A 15,343-nucleotide genomic window follows, 5' to 3' on the forward strand; every position below is an offset into this window, starting at 1 on the left:
TGCTTAACGAGCCAATGATAATCACCCACTAAGTCACCTGTGCTTAACAGAGAATAGCCTTAAAACCTGGACACTGACTGGTAATGGCCTTTAAGCCTTATGGTCTAAGTTTGAGAAACGATTGGCAGGAAGTAATAGATTCCGAGTTCGTTGGCGGTGCTGGATGCCGGCTGAACTGAATAAAGTGGCCAACAGGGCTCTAGGGCACTGAATCACGTCCACATTTGGTTATTGTGGTAATGTATATGATCGCTCTACAGAGAGTGAGAAACACATCCAACCATTTATTCTAAGCTGCAAGACAGAGCCTGTGGGGTTATTATTGCAGGAGCGAATCACCCAGACCTAAGATTAACTGAGAAATGATTGACTAATTATAATAGTGTGGCTGGCCTGATGCGACTGCTAGTTAACTACAATTGTATCCTTGTGGTATGGCATCAGCAAGTAGGAGAGAACAAAGATAAGTAAAGACAGCTTTATGATTTGTGGCCACATGTGATAAGCCAGAGGATGCCTGTTGTCCTTTATCTTGTTTCATAAGCTCCCGATTTGCCTGTTTGCGCTTTGAGTCATATTTTCCCTTTCACTATCTCTTACTTTTATTAAACAATGTTTAACTGTGTTATCCCAGGGACGCCATTTCTGAAATAAATGCACTCTCCTTTTCTGTTTAAACATTCCGCTTTTTGTCATGTCAGCCTCAAACGTTCACATCTATGAAACACACACCATGTTTTCTAATGTTTATGTTAATGTTTAGCCAAAGTGGCAAAATCCCCCAGGCTTTATCCTACAGCTTCATTTCTACATCTTGGAGTCCTGCAGTTACACGGTACCTTAAGTCTATTCAGAAAGGTCCATTAAAGATTTCTACTCATTACATTTTAATTCATTTCTTCCAGTTATTAATAAGAGGTACATGTTTTAACAAGGTATTTATTACAGCTCGAAAAGTCTGGTAACTGGGTTAAGGGGTGCACACACGGGGCGATTTGTCTAAGTGATTTTGACTACATCATCAAAATCGCTTAGTAGGTTTGCCTGGATCTCTCCATGTGTACACATCGGGCGATAGCGATGTGCGGCCCCACAGAGTCGCTATTGCCCGGCCAAATAGTCAGTGCAGCAAGACACTGTGTAGTCGGCCGGGGCTGGCAGGATGTATTGAGCTGTCTCTCTGATGGCTTAGCTACATCTTGATACATGCGGGGCTCAGCCGAAATCACAGTGACTGAGTCCTGTGTGTACAGGGCTTAAGAGAATTCAGTATTTTGGTTCCAATGTCACCATATGAACTTCTAGCACTTGTGCCTGAGGCCGGGGGTAATTATACCTTTTATGTCACAGTGTTGCTGGCACCTTTAGTATTAAGAAAGTTTTCTCCATTGATACCCCCCCCCCCCCCCCCCCTTGTCCCATCACACCACCATTTTCTGGTGTGAGCGGGGAGACATAGTGCTGGCAGCGGTAAGTGGGGGGGGTTTCCCTATGGCAGCGCTGGGGAGGGGCTCTGTGTCCCCATAGTGACAGGCGGGCAGCGGCAGCGGGGGGGGGTCACCCGACAGCTACTGACGTGTCCCCAGAGCGACATAGAGTGAGCAACAGACAGTGATACAGCAGCAGGTTCCCGTTCAGGACAGGGAAGCTGGGTAAGTACCTTTCACACCAGCCTGTATCCCCGGCTGGTTGCTGGAGCGGTTGAATGTCCCCGGATTTTGGCCCAGGAACCTTTCACACCAGCGCTAGTTGCCCAACCCGGGAATTCAGGCTGGTGTGAAAGGGGTATAAGATGTTAACAAGGGGCTATATTAGCTGGTATCCAGTGTCTATCCCATGGGCCACTTTTCCTCTGGCTCACTTCTCCCTTATCACTGCTTCATACATCTGCCCCTCGGTGTTCTATCACCTTTCTATCATAGCTAACGTTAACTAGTCAGCTACTTGTGGGGCAACAGTAGTTCTGTGGTATAGGAGCAGACAGACTAGCCATCACTCCCCCATGCACATCATGCATGGGAGAGTGATGAATTGTGCTTAGTGTGTTGCACATTAATATTTATATATATGTATTATTATTTTTTTTACAATTAAGCTTTTATGCCATTAAAGACGAGATGTTTCTAAGGCAGTCCCTCCATCGCCAGGCCGTGAACCTACACAAAGTATCTGTCAGTTACATGGTACGTACCAAATGTCTGGTCTGTTATATGGAGAGCCAGAGGCCTAGGGTAGTTGGAGCTTTATGCATTTCCATGTGTTGAGAATTTAGTTTTTATCATAAACAATTTCTTCTATTTCATTCTGATTCTGATGTGTTTGTCTAGTTTCCAGACACCGAGATGTTATTGCTAATAGAGGATTGTGGACAAAATCTGTAGATCCCTCAGCATTGAGGGGTCTATATACAGATAAAGTACCAACCAATCCGCACCTGTCATTTTTCAAACCTATGGCAATTCGGAGCCAATTGGCTGGTACTTTATTTCTTCCAAGTCCCTTACCTAATGCTTGTCACTGACATGTAATCAGTGGTGGAACTTGTGAATGGCGGGCCCAGGTGTAGTAATAACCCCTGCAGCTCCCACGATGGCTCTAGAGTGCTTAAGCCAGGGCTAATGGACATTTAAAATGTGGTGCCGGCTGCCAGCCTATCAGGGCTCACGGATCACGGGGGATTTAATTAGCCGCAATAACACGATAAGTTCACGCACCGAGTGTGCGATAATTCCACTTATTGCCAGTACGTGTGCTCACTCGCACAATTCAGTTAGAACATTTTTGCTTGCGTTACAGAAGTTATGTATAGGTCAATATAGGGAAATGTGCCCTTTCCTCCCCCCAAAATAACAGCTAATATAAGATAATAGTATAGAAGTCTATTATTGGCCATAAAAATAGTATATGGGGTTCTTAAAATGTGTCATGTGGCTGCTAAATGCATTATTCTAAAACATTGGAAAACCGATAGAAAGCAGTGGTGGGATGTCATGCCCTCAGAGTTCGGCAGCCGTGTGGATGCTGCTGTTTATTTTAAAGGGGCAATCACTTACAAGGCAAAACCATGCCTTGCATATGTGTCATTGTAATCCTTAGTTGTTAATGGCCCCACAATATGGGGTGGGGCAATACTCACTATGCTTGTACAGTCACACCACACTGGACATTTCCAATCTCTGCTGGTCTTGGAAGCTGAGCAGTGTTGGGCCAGGCTAGTACACCACCGTAAAAATGAAGATGTGAACTGCCCCCACACTGTTCAATCTACAACTGGTGGAGGATTACAACACTAGTACAACCTGTTCTTATTGACACACAGACCTATGATTCATACACAACCTTTTCCTATATGGAAGGTGAACTGGAGCAATGATGGACTTTTATTAAAAACATAATTTAGCTCTGCAGCCTTTTATTATTACTATGCTTTATTTATATTGTGCCACACAGGATCTGCAGTGTCCAATTACAGAATACATAAGTGAATAAGCAAAGCAGTAGGACAAGTGCAAGGTACATACAGTAAACTCACCTGCATCAGCAGAGGACACTGGACTAAATATCAGTGAGGCAGAAAACTATAGGATTTGGTACCATCAAATATGGTTTAAGTAAGTGAAAGAAAAGCATATTAGGGAAGAGGGCCCTGCTGAGAGCTTACATTCTAAAGGTGAGGGGCAGACAGACAGGGGTGACACAGGTGGGGTAGAAATTAGCAAATAACATCAGGTTAGGATGAGAGTTGGCTGTGCTTGGTGAAGAAATGGCTCTTGAGAGCCTGTTTGAAGTTTTGTAGAGAGGTGCAGAGTCTGAGGAAGAGAGGTAGAGAGCTCCAGAGGTAAGGAGCAGCACATGAAAAGTTTTAGAGGTGGGAGTGGAGATAATCAATAGTCAGGAGAGGTTGCATGCATTAGCAGAACAAAGAGGACGGGCAGGAGTGTAAAGGGAGATGAGGTCAAAGATGTAAATGGGAGAGGAATTGGGAAGAGCTTTGTAATTGAGTGTGAGAAGTTTGAATTGGATTCAGTGAATGGAAGGGGAGCCAGTGAAGGGCTTGTAGTAGAGGGGAGGTGGATGAAGTGTGTTTGGTGAGGAAGATGAGCTGGGCTGCAGCATTGAGGATAGATTAGAGTGGAGAATGACAATCGTCAGGGTTTTCACATAGGAGGATATTACAGTAGTCCAGTCTGGAGATGACCAGAGATTGGATGAGGGTATTGGTAGAATCCTGGGTGAGAAAGGGTCTGAGCTTGGAAATATTTTTGAGATGAGAATGGCAGGTATGTGAGAGGTGCTCAATGTGTGATTTGAAGGAGAGGGAGGAGTTAACCATTACTTCAAGACAGCGCACTTGGGGTTAGAGGAAATGTTAGTGCCATCAATAGAGGTGTGGGAGGTGAGATTGTGCAGGAGGGTGAGCAGATGATCAGCTCTGTCTTACACACGTTAAGTTTGAGAAAGTGCTGGGACATCCAAGAAGAGATATTGTAGCTTAGAGACAGTTGGAGACACAAGTGAAGAGAGCAGGAGAAACATCAGGAGTTTGGAAGGTAGATTTGAGTATCATCAGCATAGAGATGAAATTGGAAGTCAAACAAGCTAATGGGGGAAATTTACTAAGATGAATTTGTGAAAAAAAAATTCATATGAAAATACGAATTTTTGGGGCGTATTCGTATTTTCATCAAATATGAATTTTTGTATTCGTATTGATGGGACATTCGTATTTGTATTTACAAATACGAATGATTACACCATCGAATGAATACGACAGAAATCAACATTCCAAAGAATGATGATTCCTGATTTACTAATCGGCCTTATTGAAAATACAGCCGCTAATTGACTGGTGTATCTGCACATGGGACCACAATGAACCGTACACTCCATAGAGCTGGGTTATATGGAAGAGTGGCCAGAAAAAATCCATTACTACATGTTAAAAATAAGAAGGCACATTTTGAGTTTGCCAAATGTATGGAGGAAGGTGCTCTAGTCAAATGAGACTAAAATTTAACTTTTTGGCCACCAAGGAAAACGCTATGTCTGGGGCAAAACCCAACATATCCCATCTCGCCAAGAACACCATCCTCACAGTGAAACATGGTGGTGGCAGCATCATGCTGTGGGGATGTTATTCAGCAGCAGGGACTGGGAAACTCATTCGAGTCAAGGGAAAGATGGATGTGCTAAATACAGGGATATTCTTGAGCTAAACCTGTATCAGTCTGCCTGTGATTTGAGACTAGGATGGAGAATCACCTTCCAGCGGGACAATGACTAAAGCAACACTCACATGGTTTAAAGGGAAACATTTAAATGTGTTGGAATGGCCAAGTCAAAGCCGATATCTCAATCCAATTAAGAATCTGTGGTCAGACTTGAAGATTGCTGTTCACAAGCGGAATCCATCCAACATGAAGGAGCTGGAGCAGTTTTGACTTGAGGAATGGGCAAATATCCCAGTGTCAGGATGTGGCAAGCTCATAGAGACTTATCTGTAATTGCCGCAAAAGGTGGCTCTACAAAGTAGTGACTTTATGGGGGTGAATAGTTTTCTGTTATTTTGTCCTATTTGTTGTTTGCTTTACAATTGAAAAAAAAAAAATGCATCTTCTGTGAATGATATGACACATACCTTCAAACAATCCATTTTTATTCCAGGTTGTGAGGCAACAGATCATATAGAATGCCAATGGGGGTGAATACTTTTGCAAGGCACTGTTTATAAAATTGGAAATGTCCAAACAAGCATATGATAAAAAGATCAATAAAAATTAAATATAAAAATGGAGGAAGCACAATAGTGGCTAGAGCTTGGATGAGATAAATAATGGGGGAAAAAAACCTGATACAGGAGATCCGGAGCTCTTTAATCTGTCCCTTATTATGGTCAATCTAAATCATCCACTGCCCAGGTGGATCTCACAGTGGGGCAGATGTATGAAGCCTGGTGAAGAGATAAAGTGGAGATAAAGTGGAAGGAGACAATGCACCAGCCAATCAGCTGTTTTTGAAATATGACAGTTGAGAGTTGATTGGCTGGTACGTTATCTCCTTCCACTCTTTTCACCAGGCTTAATACATCTGCCCCAAAAAGTGTTTCCTTATAGTGTCAGTGCCAACATGTTTCAATCCTGCTGGATCTTCCTCAGGGCATCCTGTGTATATTTCTATCCCCAGGAAATTAATCTTTCTAGCACTTGTTGTCTGTCTGATCATTATATATCCATTTACCTGCCTATATGCCTACTGTATTTGTGAAAACCAATAAAACATGGAAGACGGGGACTTTGACTGGGGTTGTCAAACCAAAATGCCGGCGTCCTTAGACAAACTCAGGGAGGACAGAACCCTCCCATGGAGCAAAGGGGCAATAATTGATAGTATAAACTGTGTAATATAATCCATATACTATGTCTGTGTTTGTTTTGCCTGCAGACAGATGGTGCTTTTGGATCCGTCCCCACAGATCTACCTGTGCGGAATAATTCCTACTTTCCCAGCCTACCTTTGGTATGTATATGTATATACTTGTGTATTTCTTGTGGCTGTCACGCAAATTCATATCAGTGCAATGTAAATATACTGTATACATTGGTATAGTGATAGTCACATTCACTCAACTGTCATCTTCAGCCCCAAATAGGAGCCAAGCTACCTGCCTCTCTGCAACTGTCTGACCTTCCTGATAACTTCTTGGGTGCTTCTGGACAGGACGGATTCACAGAGGATGGTGAGGTTCTAACTCCACTTGTACAGATATCACAACGCTGAATTTACATTCATAGCTGAGTCTATGCATTTGGGGGGTTATTCTGGTTGAATCGGTCGGATGCATATTTTTGGACAGGAACCGAGTGTTCTTAGCCCCGCCTTCCGTAAGGATCGCTCACACTGTCCATATGCGGTAAGACGCCGACCGAACGGACCGCGAGTGGATGTTTCATGTGAACACCTTCTCCATCTCTGGGAACCTCCCCAATCATTCGATGGTCACCGACCATCGAATGCAGGACCGAGTGGTCAGGCAGCCCGAGTGCTCCAGACCACTCGGACATTTCTCCATGCAAAAGCAGGGATATGGGCGGCAGCTGGCATCTGGCTGTTATATGTCCGCCCCCCACATGTGCGTCACAGCCACATTACCATACGTACACCCAGCGGTTTCATGGGAACGCCCATGAAACGTGGGGCGTACGCATATTGTAGTGAGCCCAAACAGCCCTTCACGCCCCACTGCACTCCCTGTTCGGATTGTTCCAACCAATCATTTTCTGTACAGAATTCACACCGTATTCGGACGTGCGCGGTGTTCGCACATGCGCAGATACGCCTCTGCACATGCGCAAACACCAACCATCGTCAGTCCGCATTCGGAGCCATCCGGCTCAACCAGAATAAGGCCCTTGGTGCTATTTTCTTACGTTCTCTTATGCTGCTTTCTAAAAGATTATTTCTAGCATGGATTTATCATATATATATATATATATAACAAGAGAAATACCCTTTCAATGCGCTATATGATTTCCATCGGGGCCGCAACTCTATTAGTCCCCCCTGTTAGTGGGGGAAGTGGGGAAAATGGAAAAAAAAGGAAACAGAGTGCGCCCCTATCAAGAATTCCACCACCAGAAGGTGACCAAACAATGGAAATACCAGTCAAATGGTTATAATTAACAATTTAATACAATTTTTAAAATCATGCAGTTTTCATCTGTATGTAGTATGGTTCGTACAAAGCAAGAAAATACACCCAACGCGTTTCGTCGATATGACTTCTTCAGGGGCAAAATTTCTATGGTGGTAGAGAAAACTTTATTAACCCCTTCCCGACATTTGACGTACATTTACGTCATGGTCGGGAAGCACTTCCCGACACATGGCGTAAATGTACGTCATGGATTTAAACTGTCACCGCGTCTATAGACGCGGTGACAGTTTCAACATGTCTGCTGTCCCTGACAGCAGACATGTCCGTGCATGCCCCGGGGGGGCTGCGATGCCGCCCCCCCGTCGGCGATCGCTGTGATTGGCTGTTCAGTGTGAACAGCCATTCACAGCGTTTTCCTGTGTCACCGGCGAATAACGTTCGCCGGTGACACGGGATCAGAGGTGATTGGTGCTGTAAAGTACAGCACCAATCACCGCGGGGTGTAAGGGTGACACTGGTGTCACCCCACCTCACCCCGCCCGCCCCCAAAGGCCGTGATTGGTCCGTCGGTCCGACGGACCAATCACAGCCAAGGAGGGGGATTTAAACTAACGGTGACTGCACTGCAGACGCCATTCCGGTCTGGAAAGCGTGCAGTGCGGTCACCGTACCCCCCTGCCGCCATACTGACCAGAATACTTGCTGCAATACTTACCTGATCGCTGCTGATTGCTTCCTGGATCCTGTTCAATAATTGTGCCTTCCTGTGAAATTGTGCTGCTGCAGTGTACTAGCTAGATAGATAGAGAGATAGAGAGATAGATAGAGAGAGATAGAGAGAGATAGAGAGAGAGAGATAGAGAGAGATAGAGAGAGATAGAGAGAGAGATAGTGTCAGAGAGTGCTATATTTTGTGCTGCTGCAGTGTGATATAGTTATAGATAGAGAGAGAGAGAGAGAGATAGAGAGAGAGGCCTACTGACAGAGTGCTATATTTTGTGCTGCTGCAGTGTGATAGTTATAGAGAGATAGAGAGAGATAGAGAGAGAGAGATAGAGAGAGATAGAGAGAGATAGAGAGAGAGATAGTGTCAGAGAGTGCTATATTTTGTGCTGCTGCAGTGTGATATAGTTATAGATAGAGAGAGAGAGAGAGAGATAGAGAGAGAGGCCTACTGACAGAGTGCTATATTTTGTGCTGCTGCAGTGTGATAGTTATAGAGAGATAGAGAGAGATAGAGAGAGAGAGATAGAGAGAGATAGAGAGAGATAGTGACAGATTGTGCTATATATTTTTTATATAACTGACTGCTGCCCCCTCCTTTTGTGCTGATCAGTATAAATTAACTGATCAGCAACTTTTTGGGGGCGCAGGTTTTTTTTAATATATAGATATACCTGTCAGTGCTGCTGCTGCAGTGTCATAGAGTGATAGATAGTGATAGATAGTGAGAGATAGAGAGATAGAGAGAGATAGTGATAGAGAGTGCTAAATTTTGTGTCTGCTGTCCCCGCCTTTTGTGCTGATCACTATATCTGAGGTGATCAGCAACTTTTTTGGGGGTACAGAGGTTTTTTTTTTTTTATATATACCTGTCAGTTGCACCAAAGGTTGTGCACCTGCTGCACCTCACTGGTAATCAGTGTCGCATCACTGATCACCTTTTTTTTTTGTGTGTGTGCTGTGGGGTATTTTTTTAATTTTTTTTTTTACACACACTGTGATTTTGTGGGTGTCCTGTGGCCGCTGTGCGCTGATCAGTGACGTACATCACTGATCATCTCTTTCGGCACAGGGTTGATCTATTTTTTTTTTTTTTTTGATCAAATTCCTGTTGCCTTTGAGCGCTGTTCAGTGACAGACGTTACTGACCAACATCTGTGCTCAATTTTTGGCGCAGGACCTTTTTTTTTTTAACCCCTTCCTTTTTTTTTTTTTAACCCCTTCATTTTTTTTTTTTTTAACACCTTCATTTTTTTTTTTTTTTATTGGTATAAAGTATTTTTTTTTTTTCTGCACTACATACACACTACACACTACATACCCCCCGGATTGAAATAAAGTTTGTGCCCCCCCCTACACTATACACGTGTTGAAACATTTCACTACCGGTAACACAAAAATAAAAATGGCATCCCAAATGTCCTCCCAAATGTCCTCCCAATCATCCAGGAGAATTTATTCAGTGGAGGAGGCATATGCCATGCTTGCTTCTGACTCTGACACAGCCAGTGATGCAAGCGGGGAATTTGAAGGATTTGCCTTAAGCTCCTCTTCCTCCTCTGCTGATGAGGGACCCCCTCAAAGACGCCCCCGTAGATCAGCTGAGATTCCCCCCCCAATAATTGATCTAGTATGGACCCCACCACCAGACAATTTTGAGCCCCAGGTTCCTGAGTTTTTGGCCATGCCAGGAATCCAATTTGATTCCACAGGTCTCAGAGAAATTGACTTTTTCAAATTATTTTTCTCTGATGATTTTATAAATTTAATGGTGGACCAAACTAATTTATATGCCCAGCAGTTTATTGCTCAAAACCCCACGTCATCATTTGCTAGGTGGACCCCTGTAGATGCAGTAGAGATGATGACGTTTTGGGGTCTGGTGTTTCATATGGGCATAGTAAAAAAGCCAGAAATTAGGCAATATTGGAGTACAGATGTTCTGTACAGTACTCCATTTTACCGTATGGCCATGCCCCGGACTCGATTTGAGACAATTCTTAAATTCATACATTACACCGATAATGCACAGTGCCCACCCAGAGATGATCCCACCTTTGACCGGCTATTCAAAGTCAGGCCGGTCATTGATCATTTCAGTGCCAAATTTGAAGAGGTGTACATCCCTGAAAAATTTATTTGTATCGACGAGTCCCTTATACATTTTAAAGGAAGGGTTAAATTCCGCCAGTACCTTCCCAGTAAGAGGGCAAGGTATGGCATAAAAATGTATAAACTGTGTGAAAGCACCTCAGGGTACACCCACAGGTTTAGGGTTTATGAAGGGAAGGATTCAAGAATTCAACCGCCAGAATGCCCCCCCTCCCTCGTAGGTGTTAGTGGGAAAATTGTCTGGGATTTAGTGCACCCCTTCCTGGATAAAGGTTATCACCTCTATGTGGATAACTTTTACACTAGCATCCCCCTGTTTAAGGCCCTTGGTTCAAGAGGTACAGCAGCTTGCGGTACTGTGCGCAAGAACCAAAGAGGCCTCCCAAAAACGCACATTGCCCAAGTAATGAGAAGGGGTGAAAGCAGGGGAATATGCACCGAAAATATGTTGTTGGTCAAATATAAGGACAAGAGGGATGTCCTTATACTGACAACAATTCACGGAGACAGTACCACCTCCGTCCCTGTACGAGGTACCAGTACCCACACCTCAAAACCTAATTGTATCCTGGATTACAATAGGTACATGGGCGGAGTGGATCTTTCAGATCAGGTACTGAAGCCGTACAGTGCCCTGCGGAAAACAAAAATCTGGTACAAGAAGGTGGCCGTGTATATCATCCAGATGGCACTGTATAACGCTTACGTGCTATTCCGTTCTACCGGCCAGAGGGGGACATTTATGCACTTTCAAGAGGAAGTCATAAAGGGCCTAATATTTGGGAACCAGCAGGCAGAGGGCCCCAGTACTTCTAGTACTGGCCCCCGTATTGTACCAGGGCAGCATTTTCCTGATGAAATCCCCTCCACTGGAAAAAAGGGCAGGACACAAAAAAGGTGCAAAGTTTGCTATAAAAAGGGAATAAGAAAGCAAACTATTTTCCAGTGTGACACTTGCCCCGACAAACCCGGCCTATGTATAAAGGAGTGTTTTAAATTATACCACACATCTATGGAATATTAGGTTCATAATTTCACCGTGCTTCGGGGGTCTTGCTAATGCCACATAGCACCCACCATTCATTCCACCAGAATCTGAGCCGCAAAATCCAAAAATCACTCCTTCCCTTCTGAGTCCTGCCATGCACCCAACTGGTATTTTTTGGTCACATGTGAGGCATTGCCGTACTCGGGAGATATTGGGGCACAGATTTTGGGGTGCTTTTTCTCCTTCATACCTTCTGAAAATGAAAAATTTTGAGCCAGAACTGCATTTTTGTGTAAAAAATGTAATTTTTCTTTTTCACTGCCCACTTGTATCAAAATTGGTGAAACCCCTGGGGGTTTTAAATGTACACTATACCCCTAGATGAATTCCCTGAGGGGTGTAGTTTTCAAAATGGGGTGACTTGTGGGGGGGTTCCACTGTATTGGTGCTTGGGGGGTCTTGCTAATGCGACATAGCACCCACCAAAATTCCACCAGAATCTGAGCTGCAAACTCCAAATATCACTCCTTCCCTTCTGAGTCCTGCCACTTTTTGGTCACACATGAGGCATTGCCGTACTCGGGAGAAATTGGGGCACAGATTTTGGGGTGCTTTGTCTCCTTCATTCCTTGTGAAAATGAAATATTTTGAGCCAGAACTGCATTTTTGTGTAAAAAAATGTAATTTTTCATTTTCACTGCCCACTTGTATCAAAATTGGTGAAACCCCTGGGGGTTTGAAATGTACACTATACCCCTAGATGAATTCCCTGAGGGGTGTAGTTTGCAAAATGGGGTGACTTGTGGGGGGGTTCCACTGTATTGGTGCAACATAGCACCCACCATTCATTCCACCAGAATCTGTGCTGCAAAATCCAAAAATCACTCCTTCCCTTCTGAGTCCTGCCATGCACCCAACTGGTATTTTTTGGTCACATGTGAGGCATTGCCGTACTCGGGAGAAATTGGGGCACAGATTTTGGGGTGCTTTTTCTCCTTCATACCTTCTGAAAATGAAAAATTTTGAGCCAGAACTGCATTTTTGTGTAAAAAATGTAATTTTTCTTTTTCACTGCCCACTTGTATCAAAATTGGTGAAACCCCTGGGGGTTTTAAATGTACACTATACCCCTAGATGAATTCCCTGAGGGGTGTAGTTTGCAAAATGGGGTCACTTGTGGGGGGGTTCTACTGTATTGGTGCTTGGGGGGTCTTGCTAATGCGACATAGCACCCACCAAAATTCCACCAGAATCTGAGCTGCAAAATCCAAAAATCACTCCTTCCCTTTTGAGTCCTGCCATGCACCCAACTGGTATTTTTTGGTCACATGTGAGGCATTGCCGTACTCGGGAGAAATTGGGGCACAGATTTTGGGGTGCTTTTTCTCCTTCATACCTTCTGAAAATGAAAAATTTTGAGCCAGAACTGCATTTTTGTGTAAAAAATGTAATTTTTCTTTTTCACTGCCCACTTGTATCAAAATTGGTGAAACCCCTGGGGGTTTTAAATGTACACTATACCCCTAGATGAATTCCCTGAGGGGTGTAGTTTGCAAAATGGGGTCACTTGTGGGGGGGTTCTACTGTATTGGTGCTTGGGGGGTCTTGCTAATGCGACATAGCACCCACCAAAATTCCACCAGAATCTGAGCTGCAAAATCCAAAAATCACTCCTTCCCTTTTGAGTCCTGCCATGCACCCAACTGGTATTTTTTGGTCACATGTGAGGCATTGCCGTACTCGGGAGAAATTGGGGCACAGATTTTGGGGTGCTTTTTCTCCTTCATATCTTCTGAAAATGAAAAATTTTGAGCCAGAACTGCATTTTTGTGTAAAAAATGTAATTTTTCATGTTCACTGCCCACTTGTATCAAAATTGGTGAAACCCCTGGGGGTTTGAAATGTACACTATACCCCTAGATGAATTCCCTGAGGGGTGTAGTTTTCAAAATGGGGTGACTTGTGGGGGGGTTCCACTGTATTGGTGCTTGGGGGGTCTTGCTAATGCGACATAGCTCCCACCAAAATTCCACCAGAATCTGAGCTGCAAAATCCAAAAATCACTCCTTCCGTTCTGAGTCCTGCCATGCACCCAACTGGTATTTTTTGGTCACATGTGAGGCATTGCCGTACTCGGGAGATATTGGGGCACAGATTTTGGGGTGCTTTTTCTCCTTCATACCTTCTGAAAATGAAAAATTTTGAGCCAGAACTGCATTTTTGTGTAAAAAAATGTAATTTTTCATTTTCACTGCCCACTTGTATCAAAATTGGTGAAACCCCTGGGGGTTTGAAATGTACACTATACCCCTAGATGAATTCCCTGAGGGGTGTAGTTTTCAAAATGGGGTGACTTGTGGGGGGGTTCCACTGTATTGGTGCTTGGGGGGTCTTGCTAATGCGACATAGCACCCACCAAAATTCCACCAGAATCTGAGCCGCAAAATCCAAAAATCACTCCTTCCGTTCTGAGTCCTGCCATGCACCCAACTGGTATTTTTTGGTCACATGTGAGGCATTGCCGTACTCGGAAGAAATTGGGGCACATATTTTGGGGTGCTTTTTCTCCTTCATACCTTCTGAAAATGAAAAATTGTGAGCCAGAACTGCATTTTTGTGTAAAAAAATGTAATTTTTCATTTTCACTGCCCACTTGTATCAAAATTGGTGAAACCCCTGGGGGTTTGAAATGTACACTATACCCCTAGATGAATTCCCTGAGGGGTGTACTTTGCAAAATGGGGTGACTTGTGGGGGGGTTCCACTGTATTGGTGCAACATAGCACCCACCATTCATTCCACCAGAATCTGTGCTGCAAAATCCAAAAATCACTCCTTCCCTTCTGAGTCCTGCCATGCACCCAACTGGTATTTTTTGGTCACATGTGAGGCATTGCCGTACTCGGGAGAAATTGGGGCACAGATTTTGGGGTGCTTTTTCTCCTTCATACCTTCTGAAAATGAAAAATTTTGAGCCAGAACTGCATTTTTGTGTAAAAAAATGTAATTTTTCATTTTCACTGCCCACTTGTATCAAAATTGGTGAAACCCCTGGGGGTTTGAAATGTACACTATACCCCTAGATGAATTCCCTGAGGGGTGTAGTTTGCAAAATGGGGTGACTTGTGGGGGGGTTCCACTGTATTGGTGCTTGGGGGGTCTTGCTAATGCGACATAGCACCCACCAAAATTCCACCAGAATCTGAGCTGCAAAATCCAAAAATCACTCCTTCCCTTTTGAGTCCTGCCATGCACCCAACTGGTATTTTTTGGTCACATGTGAGGCATTGCTGTACTCGGGAGAAATTGGGGCACAGATTTTGGGGTGCTTTGTCTCCTTCATACCTTCTGAAAATGACAAATTTGGAGCCAGAACTGCATTTTTGTGTAAAAAAAATAATTTTTCATTTTCACTGCCCAGTTGTACCACAATTGGTGAAACCCCTGCGGGTTTGAAATGTACACTATACCCCAGCTGAATTCCCTGAGGGGTGTAGTTTGCAAAATGGGGTCACTTGTGGGGGGGTTCCTAACTTTTAGCATGTTATGGTGCCTAGAAACCTACATGGTGCCTAAAAAATAATCTCATAAAAAGGAGGCTCCAAAATCAAGTAGGTGCTCCTTCTATTATGAAGCCTGTGGTTTGGTCACCGTGCACACTAGGGCCACATATAGGATATTTATGAAAACAAAAGAATTGGGGGAATCAATTTTTAGTCACATTTCTCTAGTAAAATGTACTGTGTTCCTTAGAAAAATGTATTAAAATTGCAAATCTGCAAAAAAAAAGAAATTTTGAAATTTCACCTACACTTTGTTTTAATTCCTGTGAAACACCTAAAGGGTTAACAAACTTCCAAAATGCT

General features: G+C 43.8%; 1 protein-coding gene across 1 annotated transcript in view; it reads left to right on the forward strand.

Moving 5' to 3' along the window:
• The window catches only part of C5H10orf67 (chromosome 5 C10orf67 homolog), a 137,599-nt gene that overhangs the window by 103,618 nt on the left and 18,638 nt on the right, over positions 1–15,343 (forward strand). Inside the window, exons 13-15 of the mRNA XM_083189281.1 lie at positions 2,096–2,183; positions 6,442–6,516; positions 6,640–6,736. Of these exons, the coding sequence (XP_083045407.1) occupies positions 2,096–2,183; positions 6,442–6,516; positions 6,640–6,736 (260 nt within the window). The remainder of the gene's footprint in view (positions 1–2,095; positions 2,184–6,441; positions 6,517–6,639; positions 6,737–15,343) is intronic.

This window comes from Crinia signifera, chromosome 5 (assembly GCF_055691185.1).
Source record: "Crinia signifera chromosome 5, ASM5569118v1, whole genome shotgun sequence".
Lineage (NCBI taxonomy): Eukaryota > Metazoa > Chordata > Amphibia > Anura > Myobatrachidae > Crinia > Crinia signifera.